Raw genomic sequence first — 20,943 nt, 5'->3', positions numbered from 1 at the left:
AGTACAATGGCAGGTACCTACCTCAGAAAGGTACCACAAGGGCAATTAGGAATGTTCAAAGGATTCTTATAAGAAAGAGATGGGAGATTTTCAGGAGATACGACACAAGTATTTGCTATAGAATCAAAAGTTGAGTGTAGAGGGTGTGCTGCCCTGATCAGCAACCCTGGGCTAACTTCTGGCTTTTCGTACCTAAGCCACATAAGTGCGTGCGCACGTATGTTTGTGTGTGAGGGGGGCGCAGCAGCCCAGAGGAGGCTCCCTGATCCATTCTGCTTGTGAAAGGCAGAACCAAGCTGAATGGATGGAAGGGACATGGAAGATGTGTTTCCAACTGCATTTCTTATGACTGCTCCAGAATCTCTCAATGTCCCCCAACACACATTTTCATGTGCGACCAGGCTTGCTCGGGGGGCTGGTCTAGGCTTCCAGTCTGGTTGGCCTCAACCCCCTGGGGCCAAGAAGCAACAACAAGAGTTACCGGGGATCCTGCCTAATGCTCAGTGGAGCCCTGGGTCTGGATCTTTGTGCCTCTTCCCACAGGACACACACATACATGGCAGATTTCAGCTCCAGGTTCACAATTAAAGCAGAGAGGCCTGGGCTGGAACAGACACGAAGCGTGAAGCCATCCCTTTGCAGTGAGAAATTCTCCCTCTACATAAGCAGTGAGCTACGGTGGTGGGCAAGCCTGGGAGGAAGCCACTGCCCGTACCCCACCTGTTCTATGTTGAGATAACATTAGCCTCCAGAGCTGCCACCTCAACCCATTCCACCATGATTAAATGCACTGCAGCTCTGGTAACAAGCTGCTGTGGTCACATCATTAGCTGGGTTCTTCAGATTACATTTTTAATGGGATAATTTACCACTCCTACATCCATTTGGAATCTCCAGACAAAGGCTTATGTGCAGAGAATGTTTTCCAGCTGGTGAACGTGACTTTCTTCCCGTCAGGCATTTTCCTGATAGATTGTATGTGTAAGTTTGAAGTAGGATGTTCCTGAACGGTATGTTATTTCTCATGCAATTTTAAACAGGGTTTATCTAGTTTGAGTAGATTTGGCTTTTTCGGTCAAAAGTTGCGTGGCTCGAGGGATTCTCCACCAGATGAATGGATGATCTTTTTAACACCTTCAGTTTCTGACTTTCATATCTTGCATTAAAGCAATCTCCTGTTCATGATTTATATTTATGCCAATGCCCAATTCTATTATAACTCTTCCTTCTGCTTTCTCAATTTCCTCTATTATTCTTTTTTGGCTCCAAAATATCATTTCAGTAGCTAAGTCATAGGCTGTCACTTCATATTTATGAACAGCAACATAAATGTGCATTATTACTTTGTTTTTGTGAAAGTTCATAATGACTAATGCATTGATTGAATCTCCAGAAAGAAGCTTTATGTTTGACTTTGTGATCCTCCCCTCAAAAAAAATATCTTTATATAATTACAAAATTTACATATTGAATAGGTCATGATATTTCTTCATCTCTTCCCCCCCCTTCAGGGGGCTTCAAAAACTCTTATGGGGTTAGGCGAGAATGTATTAGAAACTGCTTGGCATTTTTTTAAATATTTCAAGCTACATTTTTTCTAAAAGGGGGGAAAATACTTCCAGCGAACGGAGGGTTTGTTTTAACCAGAAGGAAAGCCCCAGGCTACATAGATTACCAGAAGAGGCAATTAGGCGGTTAGAGGTAGCACTAGTGTCCCATTCCCTGGAAATATTAGGTTTAATCCTGCTACCTTTTTCCACTCATGTCACTCAGTTATTTTCAGCAGGGTTTTCTCTTGGGGCTGGACTACACTAGGGGAGGGGATCGATCTAAGATACGCAACTTCAGCTATGTGAATAACGTAGCTGAAGTCGAAGTATCTTAGATCGAATTACCTACCGTCCTCACAGCGCGGGATTGACATTTGTGGCTCCCCGTTGACTCCGCTACCGCCGCTCGCTCCGGTGGAGTTCCAGAGTCGACAGGAGCATGTTCAGGGATCGATATATCGCGTCTAGATGAGATGCGATACATCGATCCCCGAGAAATCGATTGCTACCTGCCGATACGGCCGGTAGTGAAGACGTAGCCTTGATTTACAATGATAACAATGTGGGCAGACTCGGAACAGCAGGGTATTTGTGAGTTTTTTTCCTGTCTTCTTATTTTCCTGTGCTGAGGAAGCAGAAGCCCATCCATTTACAGGGGGTTTATACTGGATATACTGGGCTCAATCCTGATCCCACTGCTCTGGTCCCTTTGCATTACTCTCATGGTGCAAAGTGTACAGAAGACAGATTATCCCACCATAGGGCCAGCTGACACAGACCCGGCACAGCTTTCAGTGCCATCCTTTGATGAAAGGGGCATGCTGGAGACATTCCCAAGAGGAGAGGTCGAGGCCAGAATGTGCTGTGCTCCAGCAATGCCTGGTGGACGGATGGTTCTTTGGGACCATAGCCAACTAAGTATAATTTAGAGCAGCCCTGGAGCTGCTATAAACTGCCAGCAGCCAAACTGGCCTCCAACTAGTCCAGGATTGAGAAGCCACAGATGTATTCCTCATTCCATGCTATATTCTGCAAATACTGCAGAGACTGAGACCACTGAATCTAAAAGTCTTTGAGAGCTGAAAATTTCATGCTATCCCTGTAATAAGCTTGTGAAGTCAGCTTGACCACAGCATGACTGATTGGGGAATGAGAGTTGTTCTGTTTTCATGGCAGTGGAGCTGGTTTGTACTGACACCCCCAGATCCTGCTCAGTGTATATTTCATCTTGACCATGATGCTGAAGTAACCTCTTCCATTGGGATTTTCCAAAGAATATAAAGAAGTTGGGGACACAACCCCCACTGAATTTTAATGGGATTTGGAAGCCTACTGACAGTGGGACTTTGGAAATCCTAACCCAGGCTCACTAATAAACACCATGTTGTTTTTCTAATTCATCTCTGGACCCTTTTTACTAAATACAATGAAAGGTAAATCCCAAGTCAAACTCAGTCCATCTCTGGGCTGCCATCATCTCGCCATTGCATTCAGTTTGTCTTTCTCATTTTATTTTGCTTGTGGATTTTGCCAATATACCTCCCATGACCCACATGCTGAACCAGAGGTGCCGGAACAATTTGCATAGTGGGGTCCTGAGAGCCATTGAACCAAACTGTAAACCTTGGATATCATGGAAACCACTTCAAGCCAGGGTGTGTGGCAGCACCCCTAGTTCCAGCACCTACGCGCTGAATCCCCATTATAACAAATCTAAGGAATTCCACTGCAAATCAAGGAGCAGTTTAGGGCCCCCAATCGTCATCATCTGGGTGTTTAACACAAACATCTGCCAGAGGTAGTTTATTAACTTAAGTATTTAAACCTTGAGAAATTTCTGAGTAGCAAAGCGCCACTGATCTTTTGCAAGACAGATGACTTATCCATTACTCAACAACGACAGAAGCTGGAAAGAGACCAACACCCTTCTGCTTTGGATAAAACACACCTACAGCGTAACAACAGTATGGTTCCTATGCAGTGCAGCAAAGGACAGCTTGAGGCTAACGTGCCTCAAGTAGCATCTTCATTCATGGCTCCTAATAAAGTCTGAATTGTTCCTTTTCCATGAGTTTTTGGACACATTTTAAGACAGTTTCTTATTCCAAACCCTTAGGTTGTTTTATTGCCTTGACAGCAAAAAAATTAAATAAAACAAAAAACCCCAAACCCTATCAGTAATTAGCTTTGCTGGCGGACAACAGATCCAAGCACTAAATAGTGCAGGTGTGAGGAATCTAATAGTATATTACAGACTTGCCACAGTGAGAGTCCCCAAAGAGGCGCATATCAGTGAATGGAGTCGAGTCAAATTTAGTTAAAAGAAAAGGAAAATAGAGATGCGATCAGACACAAATGCCATTTAGCCTTGCAGTAAAAGAGGCAATTTGGAAAGTTTCTTGTCAAATGTCTACAGAAATTAGCATAAGAACATGCAAAGATATTGCCAGATAGAACCGCTCCTTCTCCCTTCCCCAGCAGATAAAGTTGCTGTGCAAAATGATCATGACAAAACCCACCTCGCCCTTGGGGAAACTCGACTGCTTTCAGGCTTTGTTACAGGCTTGAAACTCAGCTCAGCCTCATCAAAATGTTCACAAAACTTTCAAAGAAGCCAAGGCCGATTTATGGCTTTGATGTTAAATCAGGTGAAACTTGGTGGCCCTGGCTGTGTTTTGCTTTGAATCTTTGGGTTGGCATGCTACTAAACCATTCCATGTTGGTGCAGTTCTGCTGTCTAAGGGCTGTGCTCTCTGCTGTTACAACAGGATAGATACAGAGCAACTTCACTGGCTTTAGTGGGGTTACTCCAGATTTATCCTGCTGTAAATGAGATCAGAATCTGGCTCGATGGTCAAATGCTGTAGACAGCTACAACACCCAGAGGGGAGGACCCTCCCTTCCAATGATTAGAGTAAACTGTATGCGGGTATCTGAGGACAGAGTTCTCTATTTTAGTGGCCCTCAAGTACAATTAATATAATGTTTATAGACAGCTTGGCACACATGCTTTGTGCCTTTAGATACCTAGTCACCAGGGCAAATTATAAGTTCTCCTACGACCAGAGGTTTGTGCCTCTCTCTCATTGGCTTGTGGTAGTATAAAATATAGCCTCTGCATTACATCTTGCACCAGGATTGAGTTTTCGTGTATCAGCTCCAGATCTCTCAGTGTCCTTTCATAATCAAAGAGATCTGAAATCACACACATTATGGTGCTTTTTAGATACACATAAAAGCCAAAACTAGTTGATGAAGGCATCTAATCCGTAATTCTAAATAAAGACCCCAAATTTACTTTAATCAAAAGGCTTTTTTGAGTGCCACACTAAATAGCTGCTTACAAAGAAATGATCTTATTTTTTAAACTTTAGATTAAAGAGATCATACATGTTGGGATGGGGAAGGCAGCCTTTTATAATACCCATCAGCTCTAAATATATCACAGAATGGTGAACACAGCTGAGCAGCCAAAGGGCATAGTTATCATCCTGTAACCAATTTAACAAGGTGAGCCCACATTCGAGAGGCTGAAACACGGGAATCCTTTCACTTATCCTATGGGCAACTAGTGTGGAAATTAAATAATAGAACTAATGCCTGCTATGATAAACATCTAACTATACACAGCACAGGCAACTTCTTAGCAATTTTATAAAAGGAGAGAGGGAAAATCCTATCACACAAATACAACAGAGGAACAAAGATGTTGTTATAGATAATCATAATTATTATTGGTAACCATTTGGATTTAGATAGCACCTTTTATACAAAGATCTCAAAGCACTTTGCAAACATTTGTTAATTAAAGCTCTCCCAACCATTTGAGGTAAAGAAGCAGTGCCAAACCCAGTTTACAAATGAACTAAGCTGAGACAGAGAGGGTAGGAAAGTGACTTGCCAAATGTCTCATAGTGAGTCAGTGCAGAGCAGAGCAAACAACCCAGGAGTCCTGAATCCCAGTCTCCTGTTCTAAAATATTTCTCACTTGCTAGCTATAACAAAACAAGCCAACAACAGACTTCCTCAAAGTACTGGTTGTGGGGAACCTTGGAAAAAGAACTCTTATCAAATACTGCCCTTGACTGAGGGGAAGCAAGAAGAAAGAGAGGAAGACTGTGAATAACATGGAAACGAACGGTTCTGAACGACATCAAGCACCTCAAGATGAAATGGGACGATTTGGAGAGAACGGCAGTTGACAGGCAAGGATGGCAAATGTGGGTAGCCCAATGTACAGCAAAGCCCGGGATGGACTAAGGTCTAAGGTAAGGGAGACTCTGAGAAAAGAACATTCCGCATTCGACTATTCCATTGAAAAAGAGAGAATCCACTTTTCACAGGGATACATTTTCTCTACCCAAATTGGCTCTTATTTTACATACCTAAATGGTAACTGAGCTCTTTTGGGAAAGTGGCCCTAGGACAATAGCTACTTTTGCTATATATAAAGATAATGCGGTTAAGAGGCAGGTGTCTATACATGGTATGTACACAGGAATTCTATATTCACTTCATCTCAGTAGCAAAACACTGGCTCACCAACTGGTTTTGCCAGTGTAATAACATCCCTGCAGTAAAACGTCTTACTATCCAGTAGCTTTTAAAAGCTGCCCCAGGAGGCCAATACAAGAAGGGCGAAAGGGGCAGCATGTTGAAACTAGAAGCATGGAGAGGGCAGGATCAAAAAGACACAGAGAGAAAGATTTAAGAAAAACCAGGCACAGAAAAAGGCAGCGGCCGCCAGTCAGGTAGCAGGACAGCATTACAGAAGAATAGCGGGAGGAACGAGAGGTGAAGCTGAACAAGGATGACGGATGGGAGGGAAACAGAAAAGCACTTGCTGAATGTTGGCAATGATACCATTAATAGGCTATTGAAGAAAAAAGTCCACTTCAAGCAGATGCCCACAACCCACATAATCTCTCTGGAACACCTACACACTTGTGCAGGGGCTGACAGAAACAGAGACACGTGTCCCTGTGCACTGATCATGCACTTTATGAGAACTTTCTTCTGTGAGATTTCCACTTGAATTTAGTATCACCGCATTGTGCTCAGAATTCCAAAATGCCCATCTGTGGTGCTAAGTGGAAATGATCTAAGCAGTCATTCTGCCTCCGGAGCCGAGATCCCTTGCTTAGCTTTGTCTAAGGAGTTAATAGTGGTTAAGGTATTGAAGGCTGGAAATCTCCGTGCCCATATGTTACAAGCTCTCCATGTGCTGATAGTCTCCCTGCTTCATAAAGGTCTCCATGCAGTTGTTCTTCCATCAGCCTTGGAAAATAATCCTTGGCTTGGTAATTAGTGAGCACGTTAGCTGCCCATTAGGGACTAGGTAAAGGATTAGTAAAATTCCTGGTTTGAATGCATGAGCTTCAGAAAACTGAACAGTGTATCCTGCCAGAGTAAGCTCCTTTAGCCACGTGTCTGACATACAAACAATGACCTATCTGTTAAGACTGGGGCAAACAGGGTAGGACCTTACCTAACGATTTTATAAGTAATTAAAAGTGTCCAGAGAGGGCACACAGGGGTACCCAGGCTTCTGTCAGCAGATCTAAGTGAACATTTTCACACACAATCTCTGCCCTTGGCAGATGTGAAGGAAAGAGCTCTAAAATGTCTAAATCTGTAGTCATCCACTAGTGTTTTGTGAAAGGGAGTATCAGGTTGTGCTGTGATTAAGGTCAGTTTGGCGGGGCTGCTTCAGAAAAATAGTGAGCTCCAGCCTAATTTGTTTCTGAGATAGTCAAATATAACACATAGTAATAACACTTTGCACTTCAGTAGGGCCTTTCATCTGAGCATCTTTATACAGCTGGGTAAGCATTGCCATTGGAACTGGTTGGAACTTTTCTCATAGAACATTCTTCTATCAGATAATGAGATGAGTCAAAAGTGAAATGGTCAGATGGGTAACGGAATCCTTCCTGGCAGGTTTCAAACCTCCTCGGTAGCCTGCCTGAAGGACTGTCCCCGGGTCAGGGACTCCAGGTTTTCCAGGGTCCATGGCTCCAGGCAGCCTGCCATACATATCACCCAGGGCTTTCAGGCTCCCTGACATGGAGCTGGGTGTCTGGCACATTTGGAAGCCCCATGTTTTATCCAGGGCTCTCACGGTTTAGACCCCTGGCTCTGCAGCAGGGAGTCTGGAAGTCCTGGGAGCTCTCAATTCTTCCATGCTTGTTGTTGCAGCGCTGGGAGACAGAAAGCCCTGGGAGTCCCGATTCCCACACTCCCAGCTCAGCTGCGACTCCCAAGGCTTCTAGGGTCTCTGCTCCGCATCAGCCCTAGAAGCCCTGGAAGCCACAACTGAGCAGGTGGCTTTGAAGCTTGGGCTTGGGCTCCCATGTGGAATTTCATTTAGAAATTTTCAAAATGAAACATTTTCATTATTGCAAAATGACATTTTGGGGGAATTTCCACTTTTTGTTCTGAAATGGAACTAATGTTTTTCAAAATTTCAGCATTTCCCCGAGAATGGACATTCCAACTTTTGACCTTCTCTAATTGTTATCCCCCATCTTACTAGTGCATGGGCAACTGAAATGGTTGAAGCAACAGCTGGGATTAGAACTCAGGAGTCCTAAGGTTCACTGCCATGGGTTAACTATTGGACTATGTTGCCTCCCCTTCATCAATTAAGGAGAAGAGAGTGTAGATTGTGGGCTAGAAATGTGCACATTTCTTGAGGCTTGGGTTCAGTTAGATGCTTCCTACCCACCCCATCCCATTTCCTTGGCTCCCTTTCCTTCAGTAGATCCCTATATCTCCAACCAGATCCTAGCTTCTCCCATTGTCTCTGTGGGCTTCAACACTCTCCCACAAGTCCTGTATCTAATTTTCAGGGTGATGGATGTGGTTTCAGGACCTAGCCTCTCCAGAAGCTTCTCTGCTAAGTTACTGGCAATGGGCCAAATCCTTAGCTGGTATTAACTGGCACAGAACTACTGAAGTCAGTGCAGCTATGCAGATTTACACTAGCTGAGGATCTGGTCATGTATGTTTATATTGCAACAATATCAGAGCCCTTCTGTAGCTAACATAACACCTGGACAGTCCTATAGATGATAAACAAAAGACACAAAGCTTGGTAGATACATCGCACCCACTAAGTCCAGAAAAGAATCCTAAACTGGGTTGAGAAGACAGTAATTTATCTGCCATATCGTAAGATTTTACTGCATGGTAATAAAACAGCATTAAGAGTCTTGAATCCTCATTGGCAGGATGACTTAGAGCCTGCACAGAGCACTATAAATATGACCTCTTTAAAAAGAAGGTGATAGACGCTCTTTTTACAAATCACTGTAACTGGAGAACGTGATGACTTTTAAGAGCGGGGGAGGGTGTTTTAAGAGCATGGCTCTCATCTTATGACTCTTTAATGCAAGTTCCTACTTTGGAGAGCTGTACTGTTGGATTCCCTGTGCCTGATTCACCTTCACTTATAGCAGCACAACTCCATTAACTTCAGTGTGGCTACTTCTGATTACCCCCGTGTAAGTAAGAAGAAAATTAGGCTCAGTTTGTGTTTCTGCTCATCCCGCCCATCCATTTTCTCGCTCTGTCATTTTCTCTGAGAGGGCAACCAACCTTTGGATTTATCTTTTCCAGATCCTCCATCATTACTGGGACGCAGTACTTTCTGGGTGAGATTTTCGAAAGCACCTAAGAGAGTCAGACACCCAACTCCCGTCTGGAAGTCAAGGCACTTTCGAAAATCTCATCCTGTATGGACCTCTAAGTTTTCTCATAGACCATGTGATACTTAAACATGGTGATCTACCTGTCAATCTAATCTGCCTGCCTGGGCACTTATATGATCCTCAAAACCATGGTATCTGAGCATCTTCATTTGTGGGATCTATGGATTGACTTGCCTCATGCCATATTATTGGGGGATTTTATGCTGCTTTACTTTCTTCTGGAGGGACTGGAAATCAGACTATCATATTCCATGCGGTGGATTTCCAGTAATGATAGGGGAGATGGGAAGAGGTGATCTTTGGTACTTTCCAAATGCATAATATCATTATGTTAATGAGGTCACCTCATGCTTCCATGGTAATACCTGGTCAAAGGTAAATACGACTTACATCCCTTGAAAGAATTGGGGATGGGTTGATCTATTAGAGCTCCTTTCCCCAGTTCATACACTTTCCCTCCTCAGTCTTCTAACTCTAGAAAGGCCTCCAGTTTCTGCCTTACTAACTGACACTGGGACTGAACCGCCTTTTCCAAAATCTCAGAATGCAGCCACTCTCTTCAATGGAAGAAAAATGAGAAATTCTCAATTAAGTAACAGTAAAGAGACAATGCCTGGCTGAACGCTCTGCAAACTAGGTCATTTCCTGCTTCTTACAACAACAAAAGACCATGACCTGCCTTTCTGCATTTCACCATAAACAATTCGGATCACCTACTAATGAGACGTGAAACCGTGTTTATTGTCTCTTGTGCTCTTTTTATCTGCTCCCTGCCCCACTAGTCAGTCTCTGGAAGGAATTCCTTACCGAGACCCTAGTGAGAGATGCTCATTTGGATACCCTTAAGGAGCTTGTCTTACTCTTTATCAGGCTCATTCCTTACTATTATTAAATAGAATATCAATGGACAGAGGAGGTTATTTCTCCCAGATGCATTGGACATACAGTCTCTGCCAAGTAGTCACAAAGGGCCAAATTCACTGATGCCCTGTGTGGAGGCAAATCCCTCAACATCAGGGGAAGTCTCATGCCAGCAATGAATTTGACCTGCGTACTATCATAGCTACAGCTCCACTTTCATCCTATATTCCATGTTTTTCATGATTCTAAAGAAAACATAGCCACGATTATTGCCACATAGAGACTTCTGTGTGTGGGTGATTGCAAAAAGTCAAGCAACTCTATTGAGAGCCAAGGTAAACTCTGACCTTCTTGCAATGAGCACTGATGACTTTCAGTGAGTGTTTCAATTCATTCCAAGGGAGCCACGGGTTGCGAGGGTAAGGCAAATTCTGCTTTCAGTACACATTTTTTGTCTTTCCTGATTAGGGATCTATTTCTGCTCCCATTAAAAATGGCATCAAGTCGGACCACACTAGTTATTCTTGTGACTTTTATTTTTAACACTATATTTTCATGAGCTTTGCTCTTCCCTCTCTGATCACTAGAGTTAATTGTAAAACAGAATTTCTATCCCACTTCTATTTTCATCTTGAGTTGGGATGAAAAGATGAATTATCAAAATGTTTCATGGAATGAAAAGTTTAGAAACATTTTCATTCGGGAATATTGAAACTGGGTTGAGATGACAGTTATTTATTTCAATTCTTCTGATCAAAATAAATGTTTAGACACCCTTGAATTAAAGCGTTTCATTTCCATTTGTTGATCCGCAATGGAAAGTTTTGTTCCAAGATGAGCTGCTGTTAATAAGATTGTGTCATGGCACCTCAGCCACAGTGAGATACCACAGTGCATCATGGGAGATGTAGTCCAGTCAAGGAGCAGAGCCTAAAGAGGAGAACTGATGCATGAGGGACCCAGAACTGAGACTTCATGGACACTCAGATGGACACAGACATTAATATCTAACTGACCCAAAAAGGAAATGTTTCATTTTGATTTTCCCAACAGAAAATTCTGCTGAAGCCAATCTTTCCCCACAGAAAATTTTTATTTAATGAAACCCCATGTTCTGACACAAAAATGTTTCATTTGAAGTATTCTGAACATCTCTACTGATCACTCATACTTTTTTTTTAATTGCAGTATCACCAACCCCGACCATTCAAAAACCATGAGTCAGGCCCCCCAAAATCACAAGATTGTCTTTAAAAAATCATGAGATTTAAATGAAAAATACTGCTTGTATTCAGCTTCTGATTTTTTGCATCTTTAGGATACTTTTACTTCATGTTTTCAAGTTTTTATCTGCCACCATGATGGTTAAAAAATTACTTTTGAAAAAGGAAAGCTTGGAATTCTCACCCAATCACATGTCTCCAAGAGCTGGAGATTTAATACCAACTATAATGACACAATAAAATCATGAGCATTGGCAACACTCTGTCAAGGTCAAACTGCAGCCCCACTCACAATCATGGGCCTGATTATCTTCTCCCATTGGTTTTAAACCAGTGTCACTTCATTGATTTTCACAGAGGTGAAATTTCTCCTCTATTACTTGGTGTAAGAAAGAGGAGTAGCAGATGCTAAAAGTTTAATGTTTTAAAACACTGCCTGAGTCAGGCTTTTTAAAAGGCTTAGATACTTTAGTTATGGTGGGAGCAGCAAGTAATGTGTGGCACTTCACTAGAGAGAGGTAATTTTTGCCACTAACAAGACCACACTGTTTTTTAGTGCAGGATTTATTACTCTGTAATAAGACTTTACAAAATGTCAGAGGCATTACTGTCCTTTCAGTACCATTCCGAGTGGCTGGAACAAAATTGCCTTATATTCCTTGCCTCAGAAGCAGGCTGATTATTCAAATCTGAACAGTTTGGGCCTTGTTTCTGCGGAGGTGGTTTGATAATAAAGTAAGCAATGTTTTTGGGATGAAATTCGCTACTCCACTACCCACCCACAGCCTGAGAGATCAGAATTTGGGCAGGATAGATGCAGGCACTGGGAAATCCATCCCTCAGCCATGGACCTGCAGGGTGACCCTTTGCTTGTGCAACTGGCATGAAGTCTACCTCATCATAGCACAGTGAGCTGCAGATAGACCCTGTGCTGCCTCTTCATCTGGACCAAACTCTCATAAGTCTTATGAGATACAGAGGGCCTTGTGCAGCTGAGCTCATTTCACCTGTAATTCCTTCTGTTGTTATGAGTGTGGCTCTGACATGCACTAGAATTTGTAGAGCTACTTTCCTTTTCATATCTTTATCTGGTTTTAATAAGCAGAACATGCTACTCTAGAAGTGAAGGCCCCTCAAGGAACTTTGTTAGAAGCATCATATATTTTTGGATAAAAGTCAGTTTGTGAGTGCTGCTCCCTGTATAAAATACTCAGTGACACAGGACTGTCTAAGGGCTAGAGTAGGAAATTGGGAGCCAGGACATCCATGTGCCATTCCCAGCTCTGGCACCACTTTACTGTGTGACTTCCAACAAGCCACCGTGGGAAGGACTGTCCACTGGTTAGGGCACAAGGCTAGGACTTGAGAGAGCTGGATTCAATTCCTTGCTCTGACTAGGCCATCATGTGTGACCTTGGGCAAGTCACTCAGACTCTCTCTAAAATGGCACAGTCCTGCTGCATAGGGGTTTTGTGAGAATAAATACCGGGAGGTACTACCGTGATGGGAAGATTTCAAAATCACTCAAGGCTGGTCTAACACTACTCCCTCAGAAGTCAATGGGAGCCAATGCTAAGCCCTTTGAAAAAAAATCACCCTCAACCTTTTTGTTCTCAGATTCCTCATCAGTAAAATGGAGATGATAACATGTTCCTTGGGGGTAGTGGGTGGATTATTGTCGTCCAAATCACCTTACATGATCATTCATCGTCACTGATGGTGAATTAACAGGCTGATATCTGCTACTATGATTTATCTCACGTAACCTTGTTCAAGTCAACCGGATTTCACACGGTGCAAATCAGGAAAGAACTTGGTCCAATTTTATAAAGGACTTTGAAGTAAGTCCCAAATGAAAGGAGCTAGTAATAAACATAACCCTGAAACAAAGACTGGAGCGGACTAGCCTCATCTTCTGGGCAGGGTTAACTCAACCCCATCTCTACTTATTAACAAAATCAATATGGGAATAAAAGAGAAGGCAGAAAATAACTGACCTCTTAAATGTTACAATGATGGATACATTAAAAAAAACAAAGAAACAGAAAACAAACAAACCCACCCCCAACAACCCAGGAACAGTAAAGTAAGAAAGAATTGTAACCTTAATCTTTGTATGCTGGGCATTTTTATTCAGCTATTTCTTTCTTACTGTTTTCACTGTTCTAACACCCAGAGAACAGAAACTCTAATTACAACCCCATGCTGAAGGCTGACCACTAATTATCTCCATTACATGAGGTTTCTGGGTACAAGGCTAAGTCTGAAGCACAGCAGGTGTACTGAAAATACGGTCATGCATTTTCAGTGTGATACATGGAGGTTTAACTAAGCCAGCAGAAACTGGGTTTTTGCTACCAAGGCACTGAGGTCTATGGGATGTTTGTGGAAGCCAGAAACTTCTTAGTTCTAATCACTATTTGGCCAAGGTCTGGTCACCTACACTCTGATCCTGTACAGATTTATGCATGCACATAATGTTAAGCAAATAAGTAATCCTGCTGAACTTTATGGATTTACTCACAGGTTTAAAACTAAGCACATGTGAGTCTTTGCAGGACTGGGGCCTTAATTTCTCTGTGTCTCAGTTTTCAGATAGGTAAAATTGAACAATAATAACAACAGAATTGTAGGACTGGAAGGGACCTCAAGAGGTCATCTAGTCCAGTCCCTTGCATTGATGGCAGGACTAAGTATTATCTTTCTAGACCATTCCTGACAGGTGTTTGTCTACCCTGCTCTTAAAAATCTCCAATAATGGAGATTCCACAACCTCCCTAGGCAATTTATTCCAGTGCTTAACCACTCGGACAGGAATTTTTTCCTAATGTCCAACCTAAACCGCCCTTGCTGCAATTTAAGCCCATTTCTTGTCCTATCCTTGGAGGTTAAGGAAAACAAATTTTCTCCTTCCTTCTTGTAGCAACCTTTTATGTACTTGAAATCTGTTATCATGTCCCTTCTCAGTGTTCTTTTCTCTGGCCGAGACAAACCCTTTTTTTTTCAGTCTTTCCTCATAGGTCATGTTTTCTAGACCTTGAATCATTTTTGTTGCTCTTCTGTGGACTTTCTCCAATTTGTCCACCTCTTTCCTGAAATGTGGTGCCCAGAACTAGACACAATACTTCAGTTGAGGCCGAATCAGCATGGAGTAGAGTGAAAGAATTATTTCTCTTGTCTTGATTTTGTAAGCAGGGCCTGAATGAATGCTACCCTGGGAGGGGGAGAGACTTTGGGTTTGTTTATGTAAATACTGTTTGCTCCTGCTCTGCTTAGATATTCAGCAGATAGAGTGGTGGCAAAATAATCAGTTTTGGCTGCCACACTCAGACTCTGTGCTTCTGAGTGGGGAAGTATTGCCTCTCAAAGGCGCCAAGCGATGGTGTATAATTTTCCCAGATTATTGGGTGCGGACTCAAGCCAGTTCTGTGTTGCATCGATGGAAAGGAACCTCTACATATTGAACCTGGCCCTGGTTGCTGCTGGCTCCGCCTGGCAGAAGGGTTACAATTATAAACCTCCTGCTAATACATCCCAGAATGATGTTTCCTGTTTTTTTTAAACAGCGTTACACTGTTTCCCCACATTTAGCTTGTGATCCACTATGACCTCCAGATCCTTTTCTGCTGTACTCCTTCCTAGGCAGTCATTTCCCATTTTGCATGCGTGCAACTAATTGTACTTCCTAAGTGGAGTACTTTGCATTTGTCCTTACTGAATTTCATCCTGTTTACTTCAGCCCATAATACTTGATTCTCTTTTGAGGCATGTTCCAGATTTATCATTTTTACAGAAGATGGAAAATGGAAAGCATTGTACAAGCGCTAAGTGAATGGTGAAAACCTAACCCCAGGCTCCCCACTTTTTCAAAATCACACCCAGTCCAAATTGAAGTGAATTAAATGCTGGTGGAATTTGCCAGATTGATCGTTCTGGATTGTGAAGCCCTCATGATAGTTCTGGAGCAGTTACAGAACAGACAATGGCAGTGCAAGCTTGCCCATCCCTCCCCACCTCTGTGTCTCAGCCTCAGAGGCCATCGCTAGTGGTCTCTATTCCCATTCAGTTCCTAGTCTCTTGCTAAGAAGAGTGGTAGCTGTAAGGATGATTTCTGGGATACAGACACTTGCTCAATTATTATTTCGTTATTCACATAGCACCAAAGATTTGCACGGGTGTTTTAAAAATAAGTACAAGGATGAGGACCCTGCTGTGAATAGGAAGAACTGAACTGAACCAACCACTTACTTATTTCAAAGTCTGTCTCATAAGCAACAATTTTCAGTCACTGGGCTACATTCTAGGTCACTGTGTGCCACTACCAGCCCCCTGAGTTATTCCACCCCACAGCTCACCAGTGCTTTGCATTAATGACCCATTAAAACTTGCTACCTTGGATATACGCTGTGGATGTGTCTCTGTGGATATGTCTACACTGCAGTAAAACACAAGTGGCTTGCCTGTGTCAGCTGACTCAGGGTCACGGGGTTATAAAAATGCAGTATAGACAGGGATCCCAGAGCCCACGCTCCATCCAAGCTGCAGCGTCTACACTGTAATTTCATAGGCTGCAACTCAAGCGCTGTGAACCTGAGTCAGCTGACACAGGTCAGCTGGGGTGTTTTATTGCAGTGTAGCTATACCCTGTGTTCCTCGGGCCTCTACTGAAAAATGACTCTTCTAAGATTTCAGCTGTGATGATGCTACTAGTGCAGCATTCTAATCTCAATGGGTCCCTCTGCACTTTCCAGACAACACAAATGTGTCCACTAACACATTTGGGGGAAGGGACAGCTCAGTGGTTTGAGCATTGGCCTCCTAAACCCAAGGTTGTGAGTTCAATCTTTGAGGGGACCATTTAGGGAACTGGGGTAAAGATCTGACTGGGGATTGGTCCTGCTTTGAGCAGGTGGTTGGACTAGATGACCTTCTGAGGTCCCTTCCAACCCTGATATTCTATGATAACTTACTAGGACTCAGATGAAATCAAAGATGAAAAGGATCTAGGTCTTGTCTACCCCTCTGCCAGTGTAGGATTGTTTGTCAGGATGTTGCATTTATTTATTTTCTAAACACTGGGAACTACTGTAGTAGGGTTGGTAAATGTTAACTATCTAATAAGGATCACTGTGTATTCTACATTTCACTGTCCAGTCTAAGTTTTAAATGGCACAGGAGATATGGTGGCTTCACATTCACCCACCTATTCTTAGCCACATTGCCTCTTTATTAACATTTTAAAGTACAAACACATTCTTTACAAATATCACCATGCAGAGGAAGAGGGGCCAGATCTTCAGCTGATGTAAACTGATGTAACATCACTGATTTCATTTACATAAGCTAAGAATTTGGCCCAGGATCTCCACAATGGCTCAGCAATACGTGTCAATGAACTTGTAATTTTTCTTTCTGAACCTACATTAAACAAATCCATTTCTTAAATCAGAGGCAGATTTACCAGACTCAGAAGGATCTTGCAGAAGAAGGAAAAAAAGAGGATTAAGAGAGACAGAAAGGCATGTGCAATCAGAAGCCACCAGCATGATGGCTGAGTTTGCAGCTGTTAAGATAAATGGAAACTCTGTGTAGATTTTAAAAAGGAAACGTATAACATGCTGGACTTTCAAATTGCTTGGTCTCATCTTCTGTACAAGGTATTATTGTGAAGATGAAGTAGCTTAAGACAAGTAGAATAGGTGTAAATGTTACAATTAGAGGTAAGCGAAGTTTTTCAGCCAAAACTTTTTTCACTGAAAAGTACAGAATTGGCCAGCTGAAACATTTTCTGACTTTGTGCTGAATTTGACAAACTGTTTCAGCTGAAAAAACCCTGACTATTTAAAAACCATTTTTTTAATAAAAACATTTAGATTTCTCCATTCAAAATGACTTTTTACTGTTAAATTTACTGCAATTTAATTAAAACAATTTTTTAAAAGTTTCATCACAGGGTGAATGAAATGTTTTGATGTAATCAAAATACAAAATTTTGCTTGACCTGAAACAGAAGTTATTTGTACAGCTCTAGTTACAATCCCATGACAGAAAAGTTGAAATATAGCTACCAAAAGTCACTTTTCACCATCTACAGCTCTATGCATTTCAAGCTTTTCAGTTACCTTGTTACTTCCCTCCTTAACTTGGAGGTAAACTTGAAGCTCTCAGCAGGTTGTTCCTCTGACAGTAACATTTGATTACCTGCACTGGTCTTAAGGGTGCACGTCAAGGAATATTAAGCAAAGCCTCCAGTTGCTGGTGTGCACCACTGGAACAAAATGGAGCTTTCAGTCTCACTTCAATGCTACAAGATGTCCACTAGGAAAGACATATCAGCTAATGGGGCCCAGAGATGGTAGATTTGGAGCTAAAAATTTCCTGCTGGTGTTTGCATCCAAATTAAAATGGGAAAATGAGCAGCTGAGAGAGCGCAATGTTCCTGTCAACCTTTGGCTGAATACAATAGAAAATTTCACACAGGGCCAGATCCTCAACTGGTGTAAACTGGCACAGCTCCACTGAAGTCAATGGAACGAGGCTGATTTATACCAGCTCAGGGAGAGGCCTATAGTGATTGAGGCCTGTTGGCTGATTAAGGGTTAGGTTTAAAAATATTTTAAAAAAACAACAACTTTCGATTCACAAAAGAATTTGCTTTTAGTTGGCCTGGTTTTAACTCTAATTTTTGGCTCTCTCATTTTCTCCTCTAGAGAAGCCTATCTTTAAGGACAGCCAGCTGTAAGTGTCTGAGGTGATAATGGCAAACTCCAGACAAACCCATATTGTTGTCATTCTGTTATTAGGTTTCTTGTACCCACCTCACACCATTGTCTCTCTACAGCACTGTCTATCATTGTCCTCCCTTGTTCATTAACAGATACCAACCAAATGGGATAAGCCGAGTTTCTTAAAAACTTGTAGTCTTCATAGCTGTATTACTCCACACTGAATAAACCAAATGGCCATTTCACTCCTGCAGAAAGCTGATGGTGAAATCTACAACTCTTTATAGCACATCACCGTGCATTACAGTATATGCATAATGAGGCTTGTGCACCCATGAGAAAAAAAAATATGGCCCAATCTGACTATCTCCTGTGAGGTGCTTAATCCCCATTAAAGCCAGAAGAGTAACTGTTCTAGAGTTGGGCTTGTAGTCAACAGGCGTTGAGGGTACTCGGCACCTTTCATGATCAAAACCTCTGTGACTGAGATGTCCACTAGATAGATTTACAGATTTGAAGACTGTTAGGATCATCTAATTTTATGTTCAAAAGCCAGATCTGAACCTTTCGTCTTGAGGCAATCATAAGAATGTCCACACTGGGTCTGACCAAAGATCCGTCTAGCCCAGTATCCTGCCTTCCGACAGTGGCCAATGCCAGGTGCCCCAGAGGGAATGAACAGAACAGGTAATCATCAAGTGATTCATTCCCTGTCGCCCATTCCCAGCCTCTGGCAAACAGAGGCTAGGGACACCATCCCTCCCTATCCTGGCTAAAAGCCATGGATGGATCCATCCTCCATGAATTTATCTAGTTCTTTTTTTTTTTAAATCATTTCTAGCATTAACAATTTGCTGGTAGGTTAAGTGAGTGAAAATTAAAAAAAAAAGGAATGGAGAATGAATTCAGGCTGCTTTTATTCTGAAGTAGAGCAGTTGTGAGTGCTGAGCACTAGGAACTGAAATAAGGAAAAGTTGAACTCCAGGGGTCACATGGTGTCCTCAGCTCAGAGGTGAAAATTTGACTGGGACACACATGCCACCTGGCTTGAAGGGATGTAGAACGTGCAGAGTTTATTAGCTGCGTTTTTTTCTTACACATTTGGGAACTGATCCTGAAAACCATGTGAGTCATTTTACACTTGTGTGTCATTTCCCTGTGTGAAAAGTGATACACATGCCCAAAGGTTTGGAGGACCAGTCCCCTGAGGCAGAAAGTCCTGGAAGTCAGGTTACCATACTTAGAGATCAGTGGCAAAAGAAACTGGATCATGCTTCAGTGTGTTTCTCTCATGAAGACATCATACGTACTGGGTAATTTCTCATGTGTAAGTGTTTGTGTTTTATTTGTCACAATTTTTTTCTTTTTCTTTCTTCTTCCAAATCACACCTATGAGTGGGAAGGCACTTCATTTGCAAAACAATTTTCCTCCCATCACACGGAGGTTCATTTTCATTTTACGGTCCTCAGCAGAATAAGGCTCATAGCACTTGCCATCTCTGGATGCATTTCTCAAGGCTTTTTCCATTTTAATACATATGTTTACTTTCCCTTCAAGCAGAGGAGCTAGGAATGATCAAGAAATCAAATGAACTTCAGCTGGAGACAAGGGGGCAGAGAAAATGTGAAGAGTAATATGAGTTACACAGCACAAGCAAGTCTGAGCTGAGCCTAATCTGGTGTAACTCACTGGGTACAGCTCCACTTCCAGTCCCTTAGTGGGTATGTCTACACTGCAGCAGGGAGTGAGCTGCACAACCCAGGGAGACGGACTTCCACTGGTGAGCTTGTGTCAATGCACTAAACGTAGCTGTCTGGACGCAGCAGGGGAGGCTTGAGCTAGCCACTTGAGCGTGGACCCAGGGAGTAAAGTGGGCTTGAGCTGGGTGAATAGCCCAAGCCTCTAGTGGTGCACTGTCCACATAGCTGTGTCTAGCACACTAGTACGAGCCCAATTACAAGAGGTCCGTCTATCTGTCCTGGGAGCGTTGCTCCCAGCTGCAGTGTAGATACACCCACTGCGGGATTGGAAGAGAGGGATGAAACAGGAGGAAATGGCTAATAAGAGGGTAGGGGGTGTCAGTTACACTTAACAATACACAAACCTTCTTTCACTGTCTTCTGGCCATTCAGTGACCAATTTTGCTGTCAGTTACCCCAGTGTAGCCCCACTGACTGATTCAATCCCATTGAACTGAGAGCAGAATTTAGCCCTTGCGCCTTTACCATGCTGGAATGCCATTAACCCCAGCAGAGCTACTCCAGATTTACACCAAGGGGAGAGAACTGAAAGTTACGCAAATACAAAGAGTCTCCCTTGCATCAGAGTTTGTGCTAACTTTGCCCTGAAGCCAGCATAGCCAGCCAAGATAGAGTCATCCCAACGTAGATGAATCGTCTGTGGGTGTAGAGCTAAGATAGACCTTCAGGTGCAGGGGTGTAGTTAGGACCCTGCTGTGCCCTGTCAATCACTGTCCTCCCTATCTGTTTTTTTATTTTTGACAAACACACCCCAAGATGCTAGGTGGAGATTTGGGGTTTTCTGTGTGTTTTAACAGGCCCAGTGCACCAGCCTATACATTACAACAATGATAATAATTCTTTGTCTTTTAACGGAAGGATATTCAGGAAAGGATGAAACTAGCCACACAGGCATGTCAGAGAACACTATTGGCAGCATTTATTGCAGGGATGTGGCCTTCCCTTAATTAAATGATAGATTCTCACCTTAATTACGTCTTCATCAGACGATCTGCACTCCACGAATTCTAGAAGATCAGTCACAGTTCCATCCTCCTCCACTGAGACCACCTTGACAGGGACAGCCACAGTTTTCCCAGTGAGAATCGCTGTGTTCAGGATCTCAGCTTCC

General features: G+C 42.6%; 1 protein-coding gene across 2 annotated transcripts in view; it reads right to left on the bottom strand.

Annotated features, from left to right (window-relative positions):
• LOC127034557 (transmembrane protein 132D-like) overlaps positions 1 to 20,943 on the bottom strand; it is a 410,372-nt gene that overhangs the window by 45,156 nt on the left and 344,273 nt on the right. For both annotated transcript variants that reach the window (XM_050923488.1, XM_050923487.1), the window contains one exon: positions 20,799 to 20,942. In XM_050923488.1, the coding sequence (XP_050779445.1) occupies positions 20,799 to 20,942 (144 nt within the window). The remainder of the gene's footprint in view (positions 1 to 20,798; position 20,943) is intronic.

Source organism: Gopherus flavomarginatus, chromosome 15, assembly GCF_025201925.1.
Source record: "Gopherus flavomarginatus isolate rGopFla2 chromosome 15, rGopFla2.mat.asm, whole genome shotgun sequence".
In the NCBI taxonomy this organism is placed as follows: domain Eukaryota; kingdom Metazoa; phylum Chordata; order Testudines; family Testudinidae; genus Gopherus; species Gopherus flavomarginatus.
Note: the sequence above shows the minus strand (reverse complement) of the source record. Positions and strands in the feature narration are given on the sequence as shown.